This window comes from Hippichthys cyanospilos, chromosome 17, assembly GCF_059441005.1.
Source record: "Hippichthys cyanospilos isolate Australia breed blue-spotted pipefish chromosome 17, RoL_Hcya_1.0, whole genome shotgun sequence".
Lineage (NCBI taxonomy): Eukaryota > Metazoa > Chordata > Actinopteri > Syngnathiformes > Syngnathidae > Hippichthys > Hippichthys cyanospilos.
The window spans coordinates 16,511,499-16,535,882 of record NC_142385.1 but is presented as its reverse complement, the minus strand read 5'-3'; the positions used below and the strand labels follow the sequence as shown (position 1 = coordinate 16,535,882).

Below are 24,384 nucleotides of genomic sequence, written 5' to 3'. Positions count from 1 at the left end.
ATGACAGTCTTTAGTAAGTCACAACAAAATGACCATGTGTAGTCAGGCTTTATCAAAAAAAACGACAATGTATTGTACTACACATCCATTTTGCGTGCCATTATTTTTCTTCTCTTCTTCGCGTTTAAATGACGGCTGATGCTGCGGCGTCTCGGTATTATGGACACTACATCACAAATAGAATAAGAAAGCTCATTTGCTTTTTTTGGCAGCTTTTTACTTTGTGGTAAAAAGTCAATAAATATTCAACTTTAAGCTTTTTGTATATACAGCAACTATACAAGAAAAAAAAGAAGAAAACCTCAGCCAACACACAAAGCGCTTGTTTGAGTTTGTTCACGATTTTTCTTTCCTTGTACCTGACATTGCGCTGCCAATGTGGACTAAACATTTTTGATTGGCCCAAGAGTTAGCTAAATGCTAAAAACACAGCAATTGTCCCCATCATCCAATGGAGTACGGACATGTAGTATGATGGGGGGGGGGCAGACGCGTATAAAATCATAAAACAACTATAATAACCTTTCCGCTCATTTCGGAACATTTTTTCTAACCTGTACTTCAAAAGCGGTATTGGTCAGAAAAAAATGGGTAAGAGTTGAAGAAAAACATGCATATTTGATATTTGAGTTAGAAATTTGAAGTTATATTTCGCATTGCACGGGCCACGTAAAACGAGGCGGTGGGCCGGATCTGGCCCCCGGGCCCGGAGTTTGACAACCGTGACCTACAAGCAAGTTTAAACGACTTTGCTCATCAAAAATGTTTCCTCCACAGTAGCGGCGCCGCCCTTCTGAAAATTTACATTATATACATTATTAGCAAAAAAAGAAAAAGGAGTCATTAGTTACAAAAAAATCTCTTTTCCGAGCGTCGGCGTTGAACGTCAAAAGAAAGAGCACCGGGGACGAAGAAGTCGCGAGGCTTCCCGTCGGGAACGTCGCGCGGGATTCGCTAACCAATTTAGCAGCACCAAATTCGGCCCCCAAACGGCCGAGCGGAGCGGAAGTGGAGCGGGAACCCCGCCGACGCGCCGTCGCCGCTCCGGCAATCGCGCCGGTTGCAGTCGGCGCTCGGGGAGCGGCGCGCGCTCCGGTTCGCTAAGCGGGAGGGTTTGTCGGGAAAGCCTACTCGCCGCCGCCAAGGCGTAGGTCCGGTCGGCGCCGGAGCGGGAATCCAACGGGCGCCACCAAGGTCAAGTTCCGTAGGTGGTCAGCTTTGCGGGCTGGAGGTCTAGTCAGCGCCCCGGTTTGCCAAATCGCAGGTCGGCTCCACGCTCCGGAGGTCAAGCGTTGAAGATACAGTCAACAAGCGCGGCGCTCAAGTTTTCAGAGCTTGAGGTCCGCTCGGCCGTTCGACTTTTGAAGGAGCGAAAGGAGAAGAGGCCGCTTTTGTCCGCGTCCAGAAAAGTAGACGGCGGGCGTTCGCAAGACGAGGTCACAAGTAGTCGCGCCGCATTGGGGTACCGTCGACCGAGGCCGAGGAACCCGCGCGGCCGTCCGTCACGTTTCCCGGCGCCGAGGACGGAGGCGCCCCGCGGCCGGGACTCTTTGGAGGTCGCGTGAGGTAAGCGTCGCCGGCCCGAGGAAACGGCTCGGTCGAAAACGTCGACTACCCTTTGGAGCGCAGCAGACGGCGTGGCTTTGGGCCCTTCAGCGGCGGCGGCTGGAGCTGCTCTCCGATCCCAAACGCTTCCTTTTGGTTTGGGCGGCGAGCGGGCCTAAAGTGCTGTCGGGCCCGCGCGCCTCGGGGGAGGCGTCGCCCGGAGGTAGACGAGGCCTGGGCTCGGCGGTGGCGACGGGGGTTCGGGCGGCGACGGTCCGGGCGGCGGGGGTCCGGGCGGCGGTAGTTTGGCCGGCGGGGGTCCGGGCGGCGGTAGTTCGGCCGGCGGGGGTCCGGGCGGCGGGGGTTCGGCCGGCGGGGGTCCAAGTAGTCGGCTCCGGACCGCGAGTGACGGCGGGCCCCGGGGGCCCGAGCGTAAGGGCGGAGGTACGGGGTTGGGCCGAGGCCTCGGTGGCGTCGAAAAGGTCGGGAGGCATCGTGGCCAAGTTCTTGTTGCAGGATTCGCAACAGAGCTTGTTGTAGCCCGGGATGGAGCAATAGCGGGCCAGAACTTCCATTTGGCAGAAGATGGATTTGTCCCCCTGGCACGCCTCATCTAAGGGAAGCGGAACACGGGCGTTAGGGCGGGGGCGTCCGCCCGCGTGTGCGCTGTGACGGAGGGCAGGTTTGCGTCTTCTTACTCGACGCCAGTTGAAGCCCGGGGTGGGAAGAGACCGTTTCCTGCAAGGCCTCGTCCCCGATGGTCACGTTCTCCAAGCCGAAAGGGGGCGCCGGGTGTCCTGGAACAAATAACGCAAGCTTGCTAGCGTCGGGCGAAATGAGCTCAAAAGACGCTAGCGCGGAGTCGGATTTGGACCTAGCTAGCGTCGGGCAAAACGAGTCCGAAGACGCTAACGTGGAATTGTATCTGGAGCTTGCTAGCGACTGGCAAAATGAGCCCGAAGACGGAATTTCGGGAGCCGCTTGGACGAAACCGTCCTTTAGTGACTAAACGGAGCCATGTGCGCTCAATGAAGCGGCCGCTTACGGGGAACCGCATCAGGCTAACCGAGCAGAAAGCACATTCGCTCGCTCCATGGAGCCGTATTTGGTCAACCCGTTGGCCATTCATGAGCGGGCGCCGTCAAATACCCCAAGTGCGAGCGGAGCGGCCGACTTATCGGATAGCAGGCGCGTTTGTGCGAGTGAGCCAACCCGGGCAGGGACGGGCCAGCCTGCAGATGAGCACGTCGTGGGGCTTTTGGCCGGGGCATTGTCCCGTCGCGTTGTCGCCGGTCTTGCACACCACCTGCCTCTGCTTGATGCCTTCGCCGCAGCTCACCGAGCACTGCGGAGAAAGCGAAACGGGGGTATGGAAAAACCACAACATTTAACTTTCAAACAGGTCAGTTTGAGCCGCAACATAACCGGGGGTTAGGGGCACTTTTTTGGGGCAGTTCATCTGAAAGCATGTGGCCTAGGCACGTGCGAGAGTTTTTTTCCCCCCGGACTTGAGCCACGTGGCCCAAGACTCATTTTATCCTTCTCTGTGCGTTTGTCTATTTCGCCAGCGAGCTGGACACACGTAGCTGGATATAGTTGCTAGCTAGCTAGCTAGCGCCAGTTTCAATCTATCTCTGCGTCCACGTGGCCCCCGAGCATTGATACTGTAAAGGCTGGCCGCGCCCGCACGCATCTCCCGACGCGCGTCTGACCTGCGACCAGGCGCCGGTCCTCCACTGGGCGGGGCAGGCCGTCAGGTTGCAGGCCCGCTTGGGCTCGGGGCGCTCGAGGGGGGCGCAGTGCTTGCTGTGGACGGGGCGGCCGGTGCCGTTGCGCAGCGGCTGCAGGCACCGCACGGCTCGGCTCCGGTAGGCCTGCTTGCCGCACGTCTTGCTGCAGGCGCCCCACTCGCCCGCCGCCCACCTGAGGGACAGGGGACGCCCGTCGGTCCCCGCCGGCCGGCCGGCCGGCCGGCCGCGAAGGACGGCGCGGCGAAGGGCCACTCACGCGGGCGGGCTGCACTCCTGGACGTTGCAGCGTTTGCGGACGGCTTTGGGCTTCTTGTTGCCGTCGCACAAGTTGCGGTGCACCAAGCGCCCGTCGCTCTTCCTCCTGCAGCCGTATTTGGTGTACTGGATGCCTGAGGGATAACGGGCTAAGTCGTGGCTCCGGATTGGCCGCCCGACCCCTTCTTGACCGTTCACGATTGAGTCGAGGCGTGACGTTTGCGCGACCCACCTCCGCCGCAGGCTTTGGAGCACTGCGACCAGCTCTTGAGCGCCCACTCGTACGAGTCCAGCTCTGCCAGGAGCACGTTGTTGTTGGTGATGAGAGGCAGAAGGTCCTCGTGGATGATGTACTTGTACGTCAGGCTTATCTCGGCTCGGTCCGCCCGGGGATCCGCCTGGCGGGGGTCGACGGCGGAATTCCGTCACGACGGGAAGGGGAAACGGGACGCGCGCGCGCGCCCTCCGCCGACCGACCAGCACTAAGATGCCTTGGCGCAGAGGACCCGGCGTCCGCAGCGTCTCCTTGCCGTCCCGGAGGCCGTACTCCCATTGCAGACCGTCCTCGATGAAGGTTTTGTTCTCGCCGTCCTCGCTTTTTGCCTCCAGGATGAAATTGCCCGTGGCTTGGTTCTTCACCGCTGTCGGGCGAGAAAACAGACGGCCGTTCCGTGACGTGTTTTGGAAACAAATACGGGACGCTTTCCGTGACAAGCTCGACAAGAGGCCCTTTCCTCGAAAACAAAGTGCAGATCACGAGGCGTCCCGTTGTTAAAATACGCGGAAACAAATGAGCCCAAAATGGTCAAAATAGTGCACAAGCTGCGGCAAAACAATCTCAACGCGATGCGTGTGCCCGTCACCGTAGTTTGGAATTTGTATTCCTCCGTATCAGCCGCCCCAAGAAATAAATTGGAGGGTGATTTGGGGCGCTGGTGTTTTCCTACGATTTGCCTTGTATTCATTGGGAAGAGAAGCCAAAGCGTTTCAGGATGCCCAAGATGTTACCCATAATTGTGGGAACGTGAGACCCGCGGAGCCCCGTCACCTTAACGCAAAGGTCCGGACTGACGTCAGATAAAATAGCCGCTGACCTTCACGGCAAAAGGAGACGAAAAACAAAAAGCGCGAGACCTCAAACGAAGGTTTGGGCACGGAAACGAAAAGCGAAGCGGCAGGCGGTCGCTTAACGGCCCCGTCACCATTACATCGGGGAATTCGGACTTTTGCGCGATCGCGCGTTTGATTCCCGGCCCGTCCGGCTTCGACGACGTAACCCGAGAAAGGCCGTCTTCTCACCGATGACGTGCGGCGAGGTCTCGTTCTCCTCGATGACGATGTGCCGGGCGCCCGCCGGGATGTCAAACATTTTCAGCATCCCTACGGAGACACACTTAGTCCTTGCGAAAAATCATTCAATCATTTGAGGGGTATCGGGCAGCCTTTCGGCCGATTGACCCGTTGCTCTGTTGGCTCGATAGCACTTTCTCCCGCGGTGGGAAAGGGCTAGTTTCGCGCGTGAGAAGAAAAATGAGCCACGCCCACCGAGAGCCGAGGCGCAGGCGGGGGCTACCGTTCTTTTTGGGCGTCTTGCTGAGCGTCAGCTTGACGGTGCGACAGTGGGAGTTGTCGCCCTCGCACACGCCGCATTTGTCCTCCTCCTTGTAAGAGCCCACCTCCTTGTCGCAGCCCACGTGCTGCCCGGAGCAGAAAAACAAAATCAAAAGAAGGGGGGTCAGAGTCTAGACGCGACGCCGCGTCAGATCCCGCGGGCGCCAAGTCAAAACGAAACAGCGACACAACGGCACGTACCAGACACTCGCCTCGCGCGCAGACGCTGAAGTGGTCGGCGTAGCTGCAGCGGGTTCCGTCGTGCATCACCTGGTTCATGAAGACCACCTCGCCCGTTTCCTTGGACCTGCAGCTCAGCTCGCACTTGCGGCTTTCTGCCGGCGACAAAAGCGGCGTGACGCGGCGGCGGCGCGACGCGGCGCGTGGCGGCGCGGCTCTCACCGTCGGCGTGCTCGTGAGGCAGCCAGGTGTGCTTGACGTTGTCGTGGTACTTGTTGCTCCTCTGGAGGCACTGCTGCGCGCGGAAGTCCTCGTAAGGGCCGGCGCACTCCTCCGTGTTGCACATCTGGTAGTCGAAGGCCGAGCCGGGACATTCGCGCCCGCCGTAGGCCGGCCTGGCGCACACACACGTCCCCCCCGAGCTTTATGCGGCGTGCAAGGCGCAGCTTTGGAGAAAATTCGAGGCTTTTAGGGGCGCCTCACAGCGTGGAAAATAAACACGGTACCGATACTGCATTAAAACGGTGGCGTCAGAGTACAAACGAATGACCCGGCGATGCCATTTTTTCCCATAGTAACACGGGACTTGAACGCAGCGCAACGCGCCTCGCCGAGCTATCCTATCGGCTCGGAGCTGAGGCTTTGAAGCAGCGGTACGGTGGCTTTCTCGCGTTGAGGAAAAAGAAACCACCGTACCACAGAAGTCCAAATGAGGCGGTGTCTGCATAGTATGGGATGATATCACGCAGCCGGGCAGAGCCGAAAACAGCAGCGGCGAGCTACAGCTATGTCACGGCGGGCCACTCACGGGGGGTCGTTGCACTGGCGGCCGCGGGAGCGCACGCCGCCCCCGCACGTCCGCGAACACGAGCCAAACTTGGACCAGGAACTCCAGCTGCCGTCGTGGCCTTGAGGCTCCTGGCTGGAGCGCCAGATGCAGTGGCCTTTGAAACACCACTGCACGAGCACGCAAGCACAAACGTTCAGCGGCGCCGTCGGCCCCTTTGCAGCCTCACATTTCTCGCCATCAGAATTCACGAGAAATGCCAGGGCCAAGAAACAAAAATGGATCAAAAGTGTCCCCGATATCGTTTCGGTCGTGCGCATCTACAAAAGCATGCCACGCAATATTTGAACTTATTTTTGAATTGTATTTACGTGTATACTGCGCACGTATAGGCGCGCGCATACACCTTCGTCATCGTTTTTTCTGACCTTTCCGGGCGCGCATTCGGTCCCATCCACCGGCGGGCCTTTTTTGGTTTTGCAGAAGTACTGGTTGTCGGGATGGCTGCACCACAGCTGCTTGCAGGGGTCGTACGTGCGAAACTGGCAAATGGCGCAGCCGAGACCCGCGTTAGCTTCCGCGCCGAGGGCCGCGCGCCGCGCGCCGTTTCTTTGGGCACTCACAGCCGTGCACATCTTGTAGCCCACGCCAAAGTCAAAGCGGCACTGCTCGTCCATGGAATAATTGATGCCGGGCAGCTCCGGGAGTTTGGGCCACTTGTGCTCGAAGGGGTCGTCCAGCAAGCAGTCGTAGGAGCTGCGGGGCGACACGGAAAAAAGCTGGAGCCGACGTCGGGCCGGGCCGGGCCGGGCCGGGCCGGGCGGGAAGGGGGCGGGGCCACGCACTGGATGTAGCGGGCGAGCTCCTGCTTGCTGCAGCGCGACCAGTGGTAGCGGTGGAAGGCGGCCTGCACCAGCGGCGCCATGATGCTGCCCATGCTGGTCTCGTCGGCGCAGCGGTTGCCCTGCCCGTCGTGCTCCATTCCCAGCCTGCCGCACAGCACAACCCCAAATACGCTGCTACTTCTACGTCCTTCCTTCCCAAAGTCATTTTCGCAAGTAGAGGCGCTTTTTACATGCAGTTAGCCTAATCCGTTCCGAGCCCCCCCAAACGCTCCTAAACCCTTTCGATCAATATTATTAAATTATTAAAATGCATCGAAAACAGTGAGAAATACATATTAGAATTACACTGGGGCATAACAATCAAAATATCACGGAAAGAGTTTTATGTGAACAATTTGACAATTACTCCATACAGTAAAAACAAAAAAAAACACCCAAAACAAATAATAAAGTGAAGATTTTGGAAGCAATCCAAACTTAGGCCGCTGCCTGAAAAGCCTGTGCAAAAGCGCCACTCACACATGTCCGGTCTCGTGGGCCACCACGAAGGCGGAGGAGAAGCCGTCCTCGTGGTTGAGCGTGCAGCTCCTCAGCGGGTGGCACATGCCCGTCACCGGCGCGTAACCTGGCCAACAACAAAGGGCTCAAGGCGCCGCTCGCCATGGAAAGGCGTCCGCATTCTTCGACGCGGCGGAGCTTTTCGCACGGCGGCGGCCGACTAACACGGGCCCGGTCGCAAAGGACAATCGGTCCCGGCGGGCCGGCGTCCCGCGCGTTTTTCAGGTTCCCCACGCGATCGGGATGGTTATGGGGCTTCCGCCGAGCTTGCAGGTGAGCCGATGGTTTGAATCCGGCGTGTTGGGAGAACGGAAAGGTCAAATAGACGCGGGGCGGCGGCTCTGGCCGACCGGCTCTGGCCGACCGGCTCTGGCCGACCGGCTCTGGACACGTCTGGCCTACGCCGACATCGCGCAAGGTCAACTGACTCCATGCATAAATGAGTAAAGGCTTAGCCCATGGTGTTTTACTTGATGTGCCTTGAATTCATGATTCTGGTGCTCGCATGGCATACACATGTACTGTGTTGAACTCCTGTCCTGAAGGGCCGGCACGCTTCATATTTCTCTCTCAAACACACCCCATTCAAATGATTAGGATCATTCTCAAGCTCCTGCTATTAAGCTCAGCGTTCGAATCCGGTACCGGAGGTAGGTGTCGAAATCCGGCCCCGGAGGGCCGGTGCGCCGCACGCTTTCTGCTTTTCTCTCCCCGACGCACCCGATTCAAGCGACGAGCTTATTAGCGGGAGCTCGAAAATGATCCGGATCGTTTGAACGGGCCGCGTTTGAGAGGGAAAGGCGGAAAACGTGCGGGAAAGCGGGAAACCGGAGTCGGACACCTAATAGCAAAAAGGCGAAGTGGCCCCGAGAGCAGCGCGTTCGCGCCCACGGAGGAGAAAGCCAGGCCGCTTTTCAAGCCGATAGCCGAGACGCCGACGACGATGCGGGCAAAGGAGCCAAAACCAGAGGGAGCGAAGCGGCGGGACATAAATCAACTCGATCAAGAGGTGTGCAGCGATGCCGCTTGGGAGCTGTTTTTGGCATGCGGCTGAAAAGCAGAAAAAGCAAAAGCCGACGCCGGGCGTCCATGTCGATACCATTCGGGCGCTTTGGGTTTTTTTTCCTTTGCTGCCATAATGCTCCAATTGATGGAAGAACGGAGTGATGGTTCGTGCGCGTCATACCAATTGCTTTTCTCCGGCAAGTGTATGAAAAGATTAGAGTATAGAAGGAAGCGGGCATTTTCGCCCTGCGCAGGAAAGCCGCGCGGCGCCGACGACGATGCAGCAGCAGAAAAAACAATATTGAGCGTTGCTAAGAAGATGGCCCGTTTTTCTTGAAATATTCCGGCAATTTGACCAAAGGGAGGACTAGATCGTTCAACTTTTCTAATTTGCGTCATCGTTGACTTTATCCTCGAGATAAATGATACTTTCATATGACCAAAAAAAAAAAGGCAATAAGCAGCTAAATGGCTTCATGACAAAGCAGATAACAGCTGACTAATGAGAATTTGTCGCACGGAATTTGATAGCTTTGGCCTCGGGCTTATATAATTATTATATAATTATATAATGTTTGGGTTTGCCGCGAATCAACGATTTCGACGACAGACATTTGTTTGAACGGTCGCCGTTCATCCTTGACGTGGAGCAAAATAGTCATTCGAGGGAAAGCTTTTCCAAGAAGGGGCGCCAGGCTTCTCCAGGGAAGTTCAGAACTTGTCCCCGCCTTAAAGTCAAACTTTGACAAGCCGGTGCAATGTTCTATTGCGCCCGGGCGGGGAAGCGGCTGAAAATGGCGCCGGCCCGCCGGCTAAAAGGTGACGCGTGCGCGCCAAGGGATCAAACGGAGTGGAGTTTTGTTGAGGGCGGGCAGACCTGGCACGTACGTGAACTTTTAGACCTGGAGCAAAACTTTCCTGGGAGAAATGCTTCTGATTTTTCACACCGTGCCAAAAACACTGGGACCCTCCACTTTTTTCACTGTGGAAGGGGGCTCCGGTCTGGCGTTCCACAGCGCCGCTCATGCCGTTCGTTGACCGCTCGCTAAATCCCGCGCGCTATGCATCAAGTAAATCTTTTCGCAAAGACTCAAATACATTTTTAGATGGTTGTGTTTGTAAATGAATGAAATTTGCTCCATTTCCAAATGAAAACTGGTGTATAAATCATGAGACTTTGAGCTTGGCTTGTAAAAGTGTTTTTCTTCTCCGATTTTACAGAATCCAAATTTGGCGCAGTTAAAACGCTTGTGGCGGGCGTTTCAGCGAAAGGTCAAGCGCGCGGGTCGGCCCTTACCTCCACCTGACGCCGGCCCCGCGCGTAAACGCGAGCGGAAGCGGGCGCTCTGCACAGGCCTCGATCGAGCGGAGAATACAGTACCTTGCATACCTGCGGGACCAAAATCTTGCCTGGTGAGGAAGATGGCGTGGTCGTGGTAGTCGGCGTGGTCGGGGTCGGCGCGCTGCTGCGTGCTGGCCCAGCGGCACACTTGCTCCAGGCTGCGCGACGGGTTGCCGCGCTCGATCAGGTTGATGGACTGCGCGCCGCCGAAAACACAAAACAAAAGGCCTTTTCCCAGCACCGGATTTTAAGGCGTAACGAATGGCCCGCTTCAAAAGTGATTCCAGATTAAAGGCGCGCATTATAAGTCGCATAGAAGAGAAGCCACTAGAGTGGCGGGGCTCGCTATAAAATCGGCAAGTAGTGATATGGGACTGCGGATTCTTCCAGTACGACCCAATAGTTTTTTTTTTTTTGGGGGGGGGGGGGCTGAGCCATATCCAGCGCCAATATCAGCTGTACTATCATCAGCCCACGCTCGCCTGTGTGCAAGCGTGAGGCGGAGCAGAAAAAGTTGAAATTAACGAGCGGCAATATTTGCGGCCGTGCGGCTTTTGAAATCGTCAAAGAGGCGGCGGCAAAGCGCCTCGCTGTTTGGCGGCTGCGACAACAAGAAGGGAAAAAGCCAAGGCGGCTGATTAGGCGGCGGCCAGCAACCGGGGGATACGGGGAAGTGGGGTGTACAGTCGGCCGTTTGGCCTTTTCTTTCTATCTTTTAGGACAGTGCTTCGCAATTAGCTTTTGCAAAGCCCCCCGCCAGGAAGGAGAAACCATTTCCCGCCCCCGCCTGCAGCAGTCACTGTAAATACGTTTCCATTTTTTTACACAGACAAAATCGATACCCCTTCAGCAAATGTTAACATTTAAGCGCAAATCTTAACTTGAATTGGCCTGGCAGTACATTATACTACACGTTTGCATAGCAATGAGCATCCAAACACACCTGCATATGAATACAGTGCCTTTTTTTTTTCTTTTTCCCGCAATCCGTCATTCCGTTCAAAAGAAACGGACAGATGAAAGGTAAATCGTGGTGAGCTGCGGCCCCGAGGCAAACTATATGATTTCATCCGATGAATAATGCAAAAAGGATGCCGGAGGCGGGCACATGCTCACCGACATCATCAGAAGGAAGCGCGCAGCTGCCAACTTGGAACGTCAACCCATAAGGCCGCAGCGAGTCCTGGCCGTTTGGAACCGCGGGAACGACCGAAATACGGAAAACTAAAGCTTCTTATCGTCGCCGTGAGGAAAAGAAATCCTCAATGGCGAGAAGCAGGCATTTCCGTCCTTCCTCATTGCAAATCGTAATATCGAGAGCGGCCAGAGGCGGCGCCCGAAAACAAAGACCGAGCCAAACAAAAGATGAATCAAAATGAATCGAGCCTTAAAGGAGAAACTAAATCCGTTCCAAAAGATCATTCGTTTCGGCGCGACCCACGCGGCTCGGTTGCGGATCTTCCAGTCGAGCTCGGTGCTGCCCGGCGTGTTGTGGCACAAAGTGGTACTGCGCTGAAAGGCTTGCCAATTTTTTACAAATCAACAAATACACAACGAAATTTCAGTTTGTGTTTATAGGACGCCTGGCCTTCATTTCGTGTGTCGTATTTGGGGAATCGCGGTACTACTTTCCTATCGAGCGCCGGGCATTTGTTTTTTGTCCTACCTGTCGATACCCGACCATGATCATGCGCACCAGGACGATGTTGATGCTGTTTCCCAAAGACTCGTCGTGGTAGATTTCATCAACCTGGAAGAAGGGAGGACACGGAGGACAGCATTTGATTGACACGGCGACAGAGCTGTGACGCCAGGAAGGAAGGCCCGCCCCCAGAGATGTTCCCTGCCCCTGCTATGCTCAGTATGCGCCGGCGGCCCCTCTGGGGTTAGCTTTGTTTGCTAAGTACGCCAACGAGGTCCTCGGGTCGATTGGACCCAAGCGGGTCTGAGATCCGTACAATTCAAATTCAAGATTTTGTTCCGACCGTTGTTTGAGCTTCATTTCTTAGGGTTATGCGTAATTGTCCAAAAGTCTTTGAAAAATATGTTTGTTTATGTTCTCGCTAACAAAGCTTGTGATCTTTGTGTATCAAAAGTACTAACGGTCTCTGTAATGTCAACTCGAGAGTGGAGCGGTTGCTTCGAGGTTTCGCTGGTAGGCCTGCTCGGCATTTTGTCCCTTGAGGCGGCGGGGTATCGACTCCATTATGGAGAAAAAATGCTGCGTTTTTAGCATTGGGCCGACGGCTACGTTTGAAAATGCTTGCGCTAGCGAGGTTGAAGGCCCAGTATTTGCCAGTGGTTTGCTTCTTTTGCGTAAGAGCGAAAGGCAACGGCCGGCGGCTTCTCAAACGCCGTCTCTAATGGACCGGAGAGATCGGAGCCGGGTCGATGATATTCAACCATCTGTCGAAATTGAAAAGCTTTGAAAAGCAATTCTTGGAAGGAACGCAACGCGGAGTGGAAGGAGATGAGTCTGAAAGGCGGAGCCAACAATGACATCCCGCGCCGATCGAAAACGGGCTAGCGAGTCAGCGGCGAGCCCCAAGCGGAGCTCTTTCATCATTCTTTTGACGGCCACAGACATCCCGCTATTGTCCCGGAATGCGATTTTTGCAACTTCACCAATAAATGTCAGCCTCTGCCCTCGATCTAAAATCAATAAATAAATTAAAAAAAATAAGCCGCGGTCTCTCCCGAAAGAATTCGCTTCGAGACACGGGGGCAAAATTGAAGCCGTTTGAGCTCATGTTCTTTTGACGGGGGATCAACGGGAGCGTTTTGCCTCGGGAAACTCGCGACACTAAAAAGCTACGGGTCCCAGCGCGAATGTTTGGAGTCCCAAAAAATTGCGCAATAAGTCTAAGATTCAAACTGCATTTATGTGAGCGAAAACCAACAAGAAATATTACCAAATGGCACGGTAAAAATGATTGAAATCATAGAATCAACCTACACGTACAATCATCTTCTTCATATTGCAACCACAGTGTTGATGTCTGTTTTGTTCCTCTTCTCAATCTTCCAAAGCGTTTCGTTGTGGCTTTTTCCTTTCTGGCTTTTTCCTGTCTGGCTCATCGTTACTTGGTTGTGTACTACTTGACTTGTCACTTACACTAAAATAAATAAATAAATAAATGATGTTGTTTCGGGCCTAAAGATTTTAGGAGGATTTTTTTTTTTCCCCTTAACGAGAAAATTTCACGACAACCGGATCTCTGGCAACAGCGAGGCGTGACCCGCCAGATCAAAAAAAAAAAACACGGCGGCGGACAAAGTTGTCAAAAATGTTTGAAAGTTTTGCCGAATAAAACAGGAAATGGACGAGCGCAGGAGTTGTAATCCACACCCGCCTCGGAGTTGCATCCACTCCTGTCCTCATTGGTCCACGCTGGAGCCAGCAGCCAATGGCGTATCTGGCGGGAGGGCCCGTCTCCCTCAGCAGCAGGAAAGAGCGGCGCTGCGCCGGAGCGTTGCGCATTTCTTTTGTAATGAACTGCAATTTCGAGGGTAAACTCTGATTTTGATCATGTTTGCTCAGCTGCGGGCTTCACTCCGATTTGACTTCCGGTAAGCGTTAAGCGGCAAAAACGAGGGACGGTCCGTGTATATGTGAAGGGTTTTGAGTCGACGTCGCCTTTAAGAAGCAGAGGCCTCGCTCGCAACTGTTGAAGTCTCCCTCTCCACAAGCAATGTCCTCCGGGGCCCGCCGCGCTCCCATGATTGCAAAGCCGGGAGGAGCGCGCGTGTCCAAACACGCACGCAGCGGAATCCGACAAGTAGAGAATGAACGTTTCCTTTTTGCTTTGCTTCCCTTTTTCAAACGTGTTTCTTTTGTGAAAAATCACATCAAATACCGTAACGTTCGGACTAGAAGCCGCAATTTTTTCTCTCTGTCCGGTGGGCGGGGCGTCATTTTTTTCCCTACAATCCATCGGATTCTTCGGCGTCAAACATACGGCCCACGGGCCGGTCCCGGCCTCCAGTATTAAAAAAGAATAATACATTAGAAGTGGTTAATGTTATATATTTTATGATCCCGCTTGGCAATGGATTTTCCTCTAGGCGCCTCATGAGCTAAATCGAGGCTGACACCCCGCATCAGGAGAACAAACTCCATAGCAGCTTCCATTCTTAATATTTGGACCATCTGTGGCTCATTTTCTCCCACTACATTCTGGCAGTATTTTAGCAACGGCTGGGCCCGGGGTGGGTTTAAGAAGCGGAGAGCGGCGGCGTGTTCTCCGCGGCCTTCGGCAAGCCAGCGATCTGAAGGTCAAACGCTCATAATTATCGGCGCGGCTTCCCACCGCCGTAGCGCAAGACAAAGCCCGCCCGCCGCCCGGCCGCCGCTCAACTTTCTAATTGGGCCGGCCGCCGCGGCTTATCGGGCCGGCGCGCGGGCCGGGGGGCCGGTAACTGTTACCGAGCGACACCGGCGCCCCGTGAAAATCTGACTCGGGGGATTTGGGACACGTAAGGAGATTACGGCGACGGGAGCCGCCGGAGTCCGTAACCGAGGCGCTCGAGTAACCTCGGCCGTAATCCGTAAACGGCCTTTGGAAGGAAAGGAAAAGCGCCTTCGCCGCGCGCGAGGGCGCCGGCCCACTCACGATGTTCATGAGGGTCAGCACGTAGTTCTGGACGTGCTCTTTGCCGTGGAAGCGCACCACCGAGTCGTCGGCGGCCAGGAGCACCTCCATGTTGTAGTCGTCCTTCTTGGCGTGCCGCCGCCCCCGCTGCAGCGCGGCCACGCCCGCCGGGAGCGACGCCATCCCAAAGTCGGACACTGGCGTGTGAGGAGACCGACCCGTTAGCGCCAAAATGCACCCGACGCCTCTATCGCCCGCGGAGCCGCAATTTACATACTCGACTTACAAAATTCATTCATTCGGGAAGTAGAGGTGCTTTTTACATGTGAATAGCCTGATCCGTTCCAAACCCCCAAAAACGCTCCTAAACCCTTTCAATGCATATCAATAAAGTACGTGAAAAACGTGAGCAATTACATATTAGAATGGCATTATCGTAATCACGGAAATTTATCGTGTAAAGAATATTAGAAAAGCTCCGAAATCCTTGAAATGAATGACCACTGATTGTAGCAATTGACAATATGAATGCGCTTGACTTGTTTGTTTGCCCTGAGATGGTGCTGGAGTGTTGGTGAAAAGTGCAGAGGGTGACACCTTTTTAGGATGTTTCATTTGTACGTTTTGATTTGACATTTCCAGCGAACTAGGCATCATTCACTCGTCCACGGAAGAAATATGACTTACTTTTAGAATTTTTGAGCATATCAGTTAAGTTCAGTTTGCGCTCACGCAAGCGCTTCCCGCGCGGTCGTTCGCCCCACTCGCTAAAGAGCCAACCACGCTAACATCAGACGCGGCAGCCTAAAGAGCTATGTTACATATGCGTTTTTGCGGGTGGATGTTAGCTGATATCCATTTTACGTTTCTAAGTTCTATGCTGTGTAACTGCCGGTGGAAAACGCGGGCCAAGCACGTAAAGGTGAAAAGAGCAAGACCTCAGTAAACGGCGGTGCGAAGCACATGGAATCGATTCAACATTCTTTGGAACCTTTCTGACAAGCTCTGTGAATGTGGGTCAGAACGTTTTATTTTCTGAAAAATAAGGCCTCACCTTCATTGTGAAGCTGCTCCCCGCTCTGGCCCCTTTCGCGCTTGACGGCGGAGCGGCGGTAAACCACGTGCACGCGGCCCTTGGCCTCGGCGTCCTGCCGGCCTTTCTCCAGAGGTTCGATGAAGAACTCGCCATTGTCTGTGCGAATCAGGCCGGCCTGGAGAGTCGAAAAAAAAAAAGAGGGATTCAAGTAGGGGCCAAAGGGTTGGCCGCGAGCTTCGGAGGAGCTTCGGCGGCGCTTCGGCGGCGCTTCGGCGGAGCTTGGGCGGAGCTTGGGAGGGTTCGCCGGGGCCGTGAAAACCAGATGGTTGATCTCGAGGGGTTTATCAATAAATGGAATCGAAATTGAATGGATGACGCAGGCGGCCGCGTTCCCTTTTGTTGGAACGTCCGCTCCCAATCGAGCTGCACATTTCAGGGATGGCAGATGCTCTTTCAATTTGTCATCATCATTTTTTTCATCCTTCTCACTCAAGCGCAGGTTAAGTGCGGCAATTATTCAAAAAGAGAAGAATTGTTACCATGACTGCAGCTTAGTTACTGAAGCCGAAGGGCAGGGGTCACCGACGCGGTGCCCGCAAAGATCACGTCAGTCAAACGAAGACACAAACCGATTTGCAGAAAGGGGAAAAAAATCCCTCCTGGTGACATGAAAAGACGATATGGATCAATGCCAAGACCAATCAAGATATTCAAAGAAAAGAATTAAAATTCAATTCAATATTCAATTTCAATTCCATTGAAAACCTTTCTGTGTTTATTTGATAAAATAGCACTTTCTTTTACAAAATTTCTGCACCTTGTCCCCATATAAATTCAAAATTCAAGCATATGTGGGTGTTGCAAAAAATTTAATTGAAAAATACACGTTTAGAACTGAAATGCAGAGGTAAATATTGAAGAATTTACATTTGCAATCATTTTTTTTTTTGTCCCTCAACAATGAAAACTCTCGGTTTGTGTGCTGTATAAGGCACGTAGAATTGAAGCTGGAGTAGCGGCTGGGCTTGCGATATGCATCCACCGGATGGAGCTGCGCTAAATGCAACATCCACAAAGCAATCAGATAAGTCAGTCAAATCAGAAATGAGGAATAAAGCTGATTTGTGGAAAGTACTAGCAGTATCTGAACAATACTTCAAGACAAAGGGGGATTGGCAGCAACAAACGCTTGTTGCTTTGGCAAAAAAAGCTTTTAAATTTGAAGGCAACTGGCAAATAACCATATTTCGCATACGGTAAGGCGCAATCGGAGTATAAGGCGCACCTTTAATGAGCGGCCTATTTGAAGTGTTTTCAGATATGGGGGCAGTGCATTATAAGACGCATAGAATAGAAGCTACAACGGCGGCTCTGTTACACATCCGTGCGGGTGTGCCTCATAGTTGAGAAAACACAGTTGGCGTATAAAGCCTTGTACGTGCAGGGGGTCTTTGATACGTTGAGCCCGCGCTCCCTTCTGAAGCTTTTCTCAAGTTGTCCCTTCCCCTTGCGGGAGAGCTTTGTAGAGGGATGCTGTTGTGTATTTATGAGGTTCTTTTCACCCGTGAAGCCCATTGAGACGGCGCCGATTCAGAGCCATACGGACGGACTTGACGAAAAGGTGGCGACCATTGACGTGCGACCAGGTTGAGCGAACCGCGTCCCGTATCCAGGTTGCGTCAGCTCGCCGACGAGACGCCTCACGGGATTTCGTCATCTCGGACCGGACCCCGGACAAAGCGTCTCATTTCCCGTCTCCGGCTTATCTGGGCTCCCGAGCCCGCTCGAATGATAACCGGCGCTCCGGGGAAGCCTTTCCCCGGGATTAGTCGGACCCGCCCGCGCCTTGCCCGCAGGCTTCCCGCGCGCGCAGGTGGGCTCGGTCTGAGGAGGCGGAGCAACCGGACGACCTAGATGACAAGGTGGGAGCAGCCGCGCTGGGAAAAATCTGCTTTTCCGAGTGCTTATGCCATTACGGCGCGCTCGCGCCTGAAGCTAATCATGCGTCCGCTTGTGTGTGTGTGTGTGTGTCTAGGCCGTGGGGGAGGCCACACATTTTCCCAATTTGAGATGTTAGGAAATACATCTGTTGACAATGGAACGGACCTTGTCAAAACAGTGACAACAAAAGCTTCTTTCTCTGTCCTCCCACTCAAGCACTTCAACAGTCGAGCCATTACGACGGCGCGCCGCGTCTCCGCCGCGCCATTGTTCGTGTATTCGTCACTGTCAGCTGGCTTGGTCACCGCCTCAAACAACAAGTCTCTGTTTAACGCGGACAAGCCTCGGCGTCGACGGCGCCGTTTACCGCACTATTGCGCGGCTTTACTGACAAATCCGACTTTCTGAGGCACCTTCAAGCATGTAATGGCAATGGAACGTTTCTCTTCTCAAATGGAGAGCAAATTCATACATATACATACACCGAGTATATATAGTTTTCCGCACCATATGTTGCACCTGCAACGAATGGCCTATTTTAAAAGCGTTTTCATATGTAGGGCGCAGCGCATTATAAGGCACGTAGAATAGAAGCTACAGTAGTGGCTGGGCTTGCGTTATGCACCCACTAGGGGGAGCTGCGCCAAAGGGAATGGCAGCAAAACAATCAGATGAGTCAAACTTTCCCTCAGAAATGGAGCATATAGATGATTTGTGAAAAGTACCGAATAGGAAAATGCCTCTTGATTACGTTAAAGGAAAGTGGATCAATGCCAAGAGGAATCAAGAGATTAAAGAGATATATTGTTTTGTTGATTTCTGCATTCATTTTAAAAATGAATTAATTCATGTTTTTTGTGCCAAGTCCCCAAATAAATTGCTTCAGATATAGAGCATATACAGTAGATCAATTTCAAACAGGGTGTTACAAAACAATTGAATTGCAAAAAATACATTTATAAATGAACAGGTAAACATTGGCGATTGTTATTTATTCATGGATGAAAATTGAAAAGTGGCGGTTTATGCGCTGTATAAGGCGCGGCGGATTCGCAGTATTTTATTGGTCATCTCGTTCATTCTTTTGCGGCGGTTTGGTGGTAGCGGGCCGAAAAAGTACTTTGCTGGGAGTACACTTAAAAAAAAAAAAAAGAGAGAACCACGGTGCTAGATGAAGTTAAACTAGCAGAGCCCTAGACGATTTCCATTTTCTAACAGGCGGTATTTGGCCAATCGACAGGGTTCGGAAGGTGCTCGCGATCGGAAAACGGAGCCTTTTAGTCACCCTCGGCAAAAGAAAGGAAAAGAAAAGAGGCGTCCACCCTTCGCGATATCTGCGAATGCTCGGCGGGCCACCAGAAGGCAAAGAAAGAAGACCGGTCCCCACAAAGGCAGATTTTCATTCCGCAGCAGAGCGGAGGCCAGAAGCGGCTTGCAGGAAATGCCAAGTAAGACTTCCTCCGCATTTCATCAGGGGGCGGAAAGCGAGGCAACATCTGGAGAGCGGAGCCGGAGCGTAAACAGAACCAGACGTCCGCCGGTCCGCCTCGGGCTTCGGGGAGGGGCGGCCCGGGCCTGAGGGGAGCGGGAGGAGAATTCCTGAAGGCCGACGTGTGCTGGCGCGTGGGGGCCGGCGGGGGGTCGGCGGACGGGGTGAATGGACGGACGCTTGGACGGACGCTTGGACGGATTTGGCCGAAGGCCGGCCCGACGGGTACAAACGGCGCTGATTTTAGCAGCGGGCATCTAGTGCAAGCCGTTGAGCCTGGAAGGGCGCTCCTTTCGCAAGGTTTTCCCCAGATGGGAAAACGCTCTTGTGTATTTGTGATGTTCTCTTCAGCTGGGAAGCCCTTTGAGTCGGCATGGCGCAAAGCGACCCGACTGGATAACATGTCCATGGACGGGCGGGCAAATCAAAACAATGAACGACCAAATACTCCGATACGTGGATGAATGGTTGGACCGTTCCAACCAACGGGTGGTTGAATGGATCTACGAATGAATGAAGGGACACGGACGGACGGCTCCCCGATAACTATCAGTCCAATGAATGCCCGGATAAATAAACGCCACTTTTGGACGGCCGGTAAATCAGCATCGACGGGGATATGGAGATAAGAGTCGTGGAAAAGGAAAGGCGCGCGGTCCATTCCTCGCTGCGTTAACGGGCTGACATTTACAATGTGTCATTTCCCATAAAACACAAGGCACATCGCAGCCAATATCCCCTGAAGAAAAAAACAAAAAAAACAAAAACGCAAGACAACACAGGTTTTGCGGGGCCTGGAACGAATCGGGATTTGGATTCGTTTCAATGCGGTAAATAGGACGTAAATTGAAGCCAATTCAGGTCGGGGTGCTCGAACTTCACTTTGACATTTAACTTCCGTCTTGAAAATGCGCAAATGCGATCGATACGCCGGAAGGCGAGGAAAAAAATGGTGCTTGACCGCGGCCGGCGGTGTCGCGGAAAGCCACGGGAGGCAGCTGAGGATTACGGCGCGATCCTTTTGCCGATCGGGTAGGACTTGACCTTTGGCCGCGCGAAAGGCCGAGCGCAGCAGACGATCGAGATGAAGATTAGGAAAAGACAATCGGGCCTCGCCGAACGTCTACCTCGGACAATTTAGGAAGCGAGTTACGTACGAGGCATGGCTGTTATTTTCCCCTCGCGCCCGTCATTCCGCCCGAGTTTTCTCACGCGCCTCGGCGTGCCATTTCCAGGCGCCGCACGTCAACGCGCGAATCCAATATTTTGCAAATTTCACCTCGGCAAAAGCTCGATTTTCTTAGTTCTGCCAAGTCGCTGTTTGTTCCGCGCGAGCGGGTTTCACCATTCCTATGGGTAGGACTCTGGCCGGATACGACTTGACGTCAAATCTCTCCTTTGGGGTGGCGAATCTCCCCTTTGGATTCGTGGATCTGAGCGGAGAGGAGCAGACAGGAAAGAAAACAGAAAGAAGGGAACGGAACGAAAGGAAAGCAAAGGAATGGCATGGAGAGGAACGGAAAAGAACCAAAAGGAAAAGAAGCTCCCCGAAGTTGCTAAAACGGCATGGAGGAGTACGTGGAGGAGAAGCGATTTGGCGCGGAACTTGGGGCGGTAGCAGTAACGGTAGCAAAAGCCATCTGGATCTCAGCTGGGCGCTAATTGCTGTGAGCGCTCATTAAGACCGCACGCGGTGAAACATCTCGTCTCTTGGAGCTAATTGGCGTGGGCGCTACTTGACGTTGTGCTTCATCAACTTCTATTTGCATCAAGCCTTTGAAAAACGCAAACACTTGCATTCAACGGGGCCCTTGTTTGGCTTCCGCTTAACCTCCGTCGAGGCCTGCCGTTTGGCCAGCCGGCCGACCGCCGTTTTCTTTGCTAGCACGCTACTTGAAAGACGGCTATACGGGAATGAATTGAAAAAAAAACAAAAAGACCTTGATCTGGAGCTTCACCAGAGCTCAGATTGATGGGCTCGGGCTGTTTTTATTTTTGCGAGCTCAGGTCCGTCCTTTGGTTCCCGGGCTACTTCCGACACAACAAGGAGTCCAACGAAAACAAAGTCCCGTATCAGCGCCTTGATCTGGATCTAGCGGAAACGGAAATTGCTTTGCGTAATGTGAGCAAAGTAACCTCCCCCAAGGCCTGCTGGCTGTACGGCAAGCTAACTTGTAATGTACTGCAGCAAAATTCGACGCTCACTTTTTTCCTTTTTTCCACAATTTCCTCACTACAAAACGAAATCCCAAGCGCGGCCAGAGGGGGCGCCAAAAAGCAGAGATCGAGCCAAACAAAGCGCAAGCGAATCAACTCTCGAAGGGTCGACTCAATCATTTCCAAAACGTCAGGATTGCGGGTGCCGCCCACGTGGCCCGCTACCGGTGGGTATGGAGACCTCGGATCTATGTGACTCATCGAGCGCCGGAAGCTGTTTATGGGTGTTCGTTCCTGACACGTGAGTGACCTCCCCCGAGGCGAGGCGAGGCGAGGCGAGGCGAGGCGAGGCGAGGCGAGGCGCAGCTTACCAGCCCGTCGCAGTTGCTGACGGCCACGCTGGCGCGCGGCATGTGGCTCACGTCGCCCGTGAAGACGCAGTCGGCGTGCAGCCGCTCCTCCGCCTCGGCCCGGAAGTCCTCCTGCCACACCAGCCGGGCCCCGGGGGCCACCAGCCTCCTGTTGGCCCTCAGCCGCAGGTGCAGCTCTTTGCCGAAGACGGTCACGTTGAAGAACAGGAAGGGGTCGGGGTCGGGGTCGGGGTCGGGGTCGGGGCCGGGGCCGGCCGCCCGCCGGTTCCTCCTCCTCCTTCGCCGACCTCTGCTCGCGTCCTCGTCCGTGGACAGCGCGTGAGACACGAAGCGGCCGCGGGAGTCGCTGCTGAACGGAACCATGAGGCTGTAGTCGCTTAACTTGCCCGAGAGTTTTTCTGGGGGGAGGATCCAAACAATCCGTCACGATTACGGTACCAAACCGGTACTGATGGGCGCCGACTTGACGGCCGCTCACCGTGCGTCCCTGCAGCGAACCGCGGCTCCAGTGTATCCGGGCCTTCTGCTGGAAAAATGCAATTTAGTAGAAATGGAAGATTTGCTGTGTGAGAGAGATCTGCGCCAAAACGTGGTTCTCTGGACACGGTCGCGTCATTTGTCAATCTTTCACTAACTAGCTAATTAATGTCTGCTAACTTGACTAGATTTGAATTAGCTAAGCAGGGAGCTGACCTTTCCTAATCTAATATAGCGCCATAAACTTCTCCATTTGCTCATTCTTCAAATTAGTCGCAAAATATGATTTTGTGAAAATGGGTAAATTTGCTCTTGTCTTGCTTACCTAACATACTTCCGATGGCGCAACAAACAAAAAAATACATAAATAAAAATGATTGGATGTGACTCCTTGTCGAAAGGTACCGTATTTTCGGATGTATCGTATTATAAGGCTAATGAATGGCCTATTTTAAAAGTGTTATCATATAGAGGGTGCGGCGCGTTATAAGGCACATAGGATAGAAGGTACAGTCGTGGCTGCGATTGCCTTACGCTTCCACTAGATGGAGCTGCGCTACAGGGAATGCCAACAACAAATGAAAAACAAACCAAACAACACTTAAAAGTTGAAAGCAACGTGCAAATTACAGTATTTTCCATCCAATACAAAAAATACAAAAAAAAAGTACTTATACTATGAATACTTATACTGTACTTAAATGCGGCTTTAGCTTTGCTGGCTTCATTGCCTCGTTGGCCAGCAATTGTGGACACAAAAGGTATTGACAGAATGATTACATTTTTCAAAATGTTGCGGAATTGATTGCACGGTTGAAGAGTCATGAATACTTTCACACTTTGATATAAAACTATGCATATACAGTAGTTCGAAGAAGCCAAATTCTTTCACGGAGCCCTAGGTGAGGACCCACTGGTCTAATTAGTTAACAGGCGGCTCCCGTTTGGGTACCATTCATTTCGTTTTTCGCCACTTAAACTCGATCTCGGGCGAGCGGACCGCCGATGACGCTACGGTGACGAAAGGGCTTGCACCTTTATCCGGACCTTCATGCATGTCGGCTTTTTTTTTTTTTTTTTTTTTTTCCTTCGCCCTCCTGTTTTTTGACGAGCCGAGGCCAGCCGAGCCGAGCGTTAGAGACGACAGATGTTGCAAAGATCTTGGCATGGAATGAAAAGCAACTCACCCAACGTCCATGCAGCAAAAGCAAGCTCCAGCAAAAGTTGACTGAGTGAAAAGCACATGAGAAAGTGCACGCACCCCATAGCGGAGGCTTGGCTGCTCCTTTTTTCTTCTCGTCCTTGTTGTTTGCCTTTGTTTTGTTTTCACCGCGCAAAGTGGCGAAGGCGAAACGCCGGCGAGGACGCGGCGGCTCGTCCCGGCGCCCGAGTCTCTCGGCGGCCTGTGCTGAGCCCCCCCGACCGACTCTGGGCCATCCGTGTGGGAGGGGGGACGGCCGGATGGCGGACTGACGGACCACGCGCGCGCGCAAAAACAACCGAGCGGGGAAGCAGGAGCGACAAAGTCCTTTTGCAGTCGGAGAACTTTTCACAAAGTTCAACGGCGCTCCCGCTGCGGCGACATCTGCTAGAGTGCTGCGCGCACGCGCACGCCAAAAGTCTGCGAGTGCGCGCTTGTGTGCGTGCGTGCGTTTGTGCGGCCCACTAAAAGCAGCGCCTGCCTGACTGCCTGCCTGCCCGCCCGCCCGCCCGCCCGACTTCCCACCTCTCCAGACAAACACGTATTTAACCAAGCGGCCCCCTTCGCCTCTTGAAAAAAAAACACAAAACAGCAATCCACCCGGAGAAAAGTAAGATAACACATCCTGCAGAAAATCCAAAGATAACCAAGTGCAAGATGAGGGGATGGAATGCATGGCGTTTAAAGCAGTGGTTCTCAAAGCGGGTCGCCTTGGCCCCACTGACTGCATTCCGTCAAATCAAAAATATATACATTTGTGATCATTTCATTTGATATTAAATTGTGAAAGCATCCCCGACGCAATCAATTCAACCGTTTTTTTTTTTTTAAACGTAAAAAAAAAACATTCACGCACCTAATCGCAGCTAAGGACAATTGAGCGTGTCCAATACACCTGCCATGCATGGTTTTGAAGTGTGGGAGGACGCCGGAGAGAACCCCCGCAGGCTCGGGGAAAACATGCAAACTTCACACGGTGGGGCCCGAGCCGGCCAGAATCGAACCGGGTTCCCTCAACTGTGAGGTGGACGCGCTCGCAGGGGAAGCCCAAAGCTAAGGTGCTTTAATAATACTTTCAGGCAAGGAGAAGAAAACTGGAGGGTGCCAACACCTAACTGGAAACAAACTGGGGCTTAAATACACCGCGCAGTAGGAAAAAAACCAAACGGCTGGGCAGGAACGAGAAGGCAGGGGAACTTGCTTGGATGACTCACGGAGGGGCGGGTAAACAACAGACAGCT

At 53.4% G+C, this 24,384-nt stretch overlaps 1 protein-coding gene across 3 annotated transcripts; it reads right to left on the bottom strand.

The window, feature by feature from the left end:
- Positions 1–29: 29 nt before the first annotated feature.
- On the bottom strand, positions 30–23,620 carry adamts14 (ADAM metallopeptidase with thrombospondin type 1 motif, 14). 3 transcript variants are annotated; one of them, XM_088439100.1, is made up of 23 exons: positions 23,130–23,620; positions 21,944–21,991; positions 21,466–21,863; positions 15,526–15,682; positions 14,493–14,668; positions 11,546–11,629; positions 9,919–10,075; positions 7,494–7,599; positions 6,975–7,118; positions 6,753–6,885; positions 6,558–6,671; positions 6,151–6,299; positions 5,565–5,737; positions 5,364–5,497; positions 5,125–5,248; positions 4,851–4,931; positions 4,029–4,192; positions 3,784–3,949; positions 3,553–3,685; positions 3,258–3,468; positions 2,758–2,890; positions 2,244–2,342; positions 30–2,158 (listed from the first exon to the last, which is right to left on the bottom strand). In XM_088439100.1, the coding sequence occupies exons 1-23, from the start codon at positions 23,206–23,208 to the stop codon at positions 1,653–1,655; spliced, it is 3,669 nt and encodes a 1,222-aa protein (XP_088295226.1). In that variant the 5' UTR covers positions 23,209–23,620; the 3' UTR covers positions 30–1,652. The 3 variants fall into 3 exon arrangements, with proteins under 3 accessions (XP_088295226.1, XP_088295228.1, XP_088295227.1); XM_088439102.1 differs by having other exon boundaries at positions 9,928–10,075; XM_088439101.1 differs by having other exon boundaries at positions 21,944–21,988.
- Between the last annotated feature and the right edge of the window lie 764 nt (positions 23,621–24,384).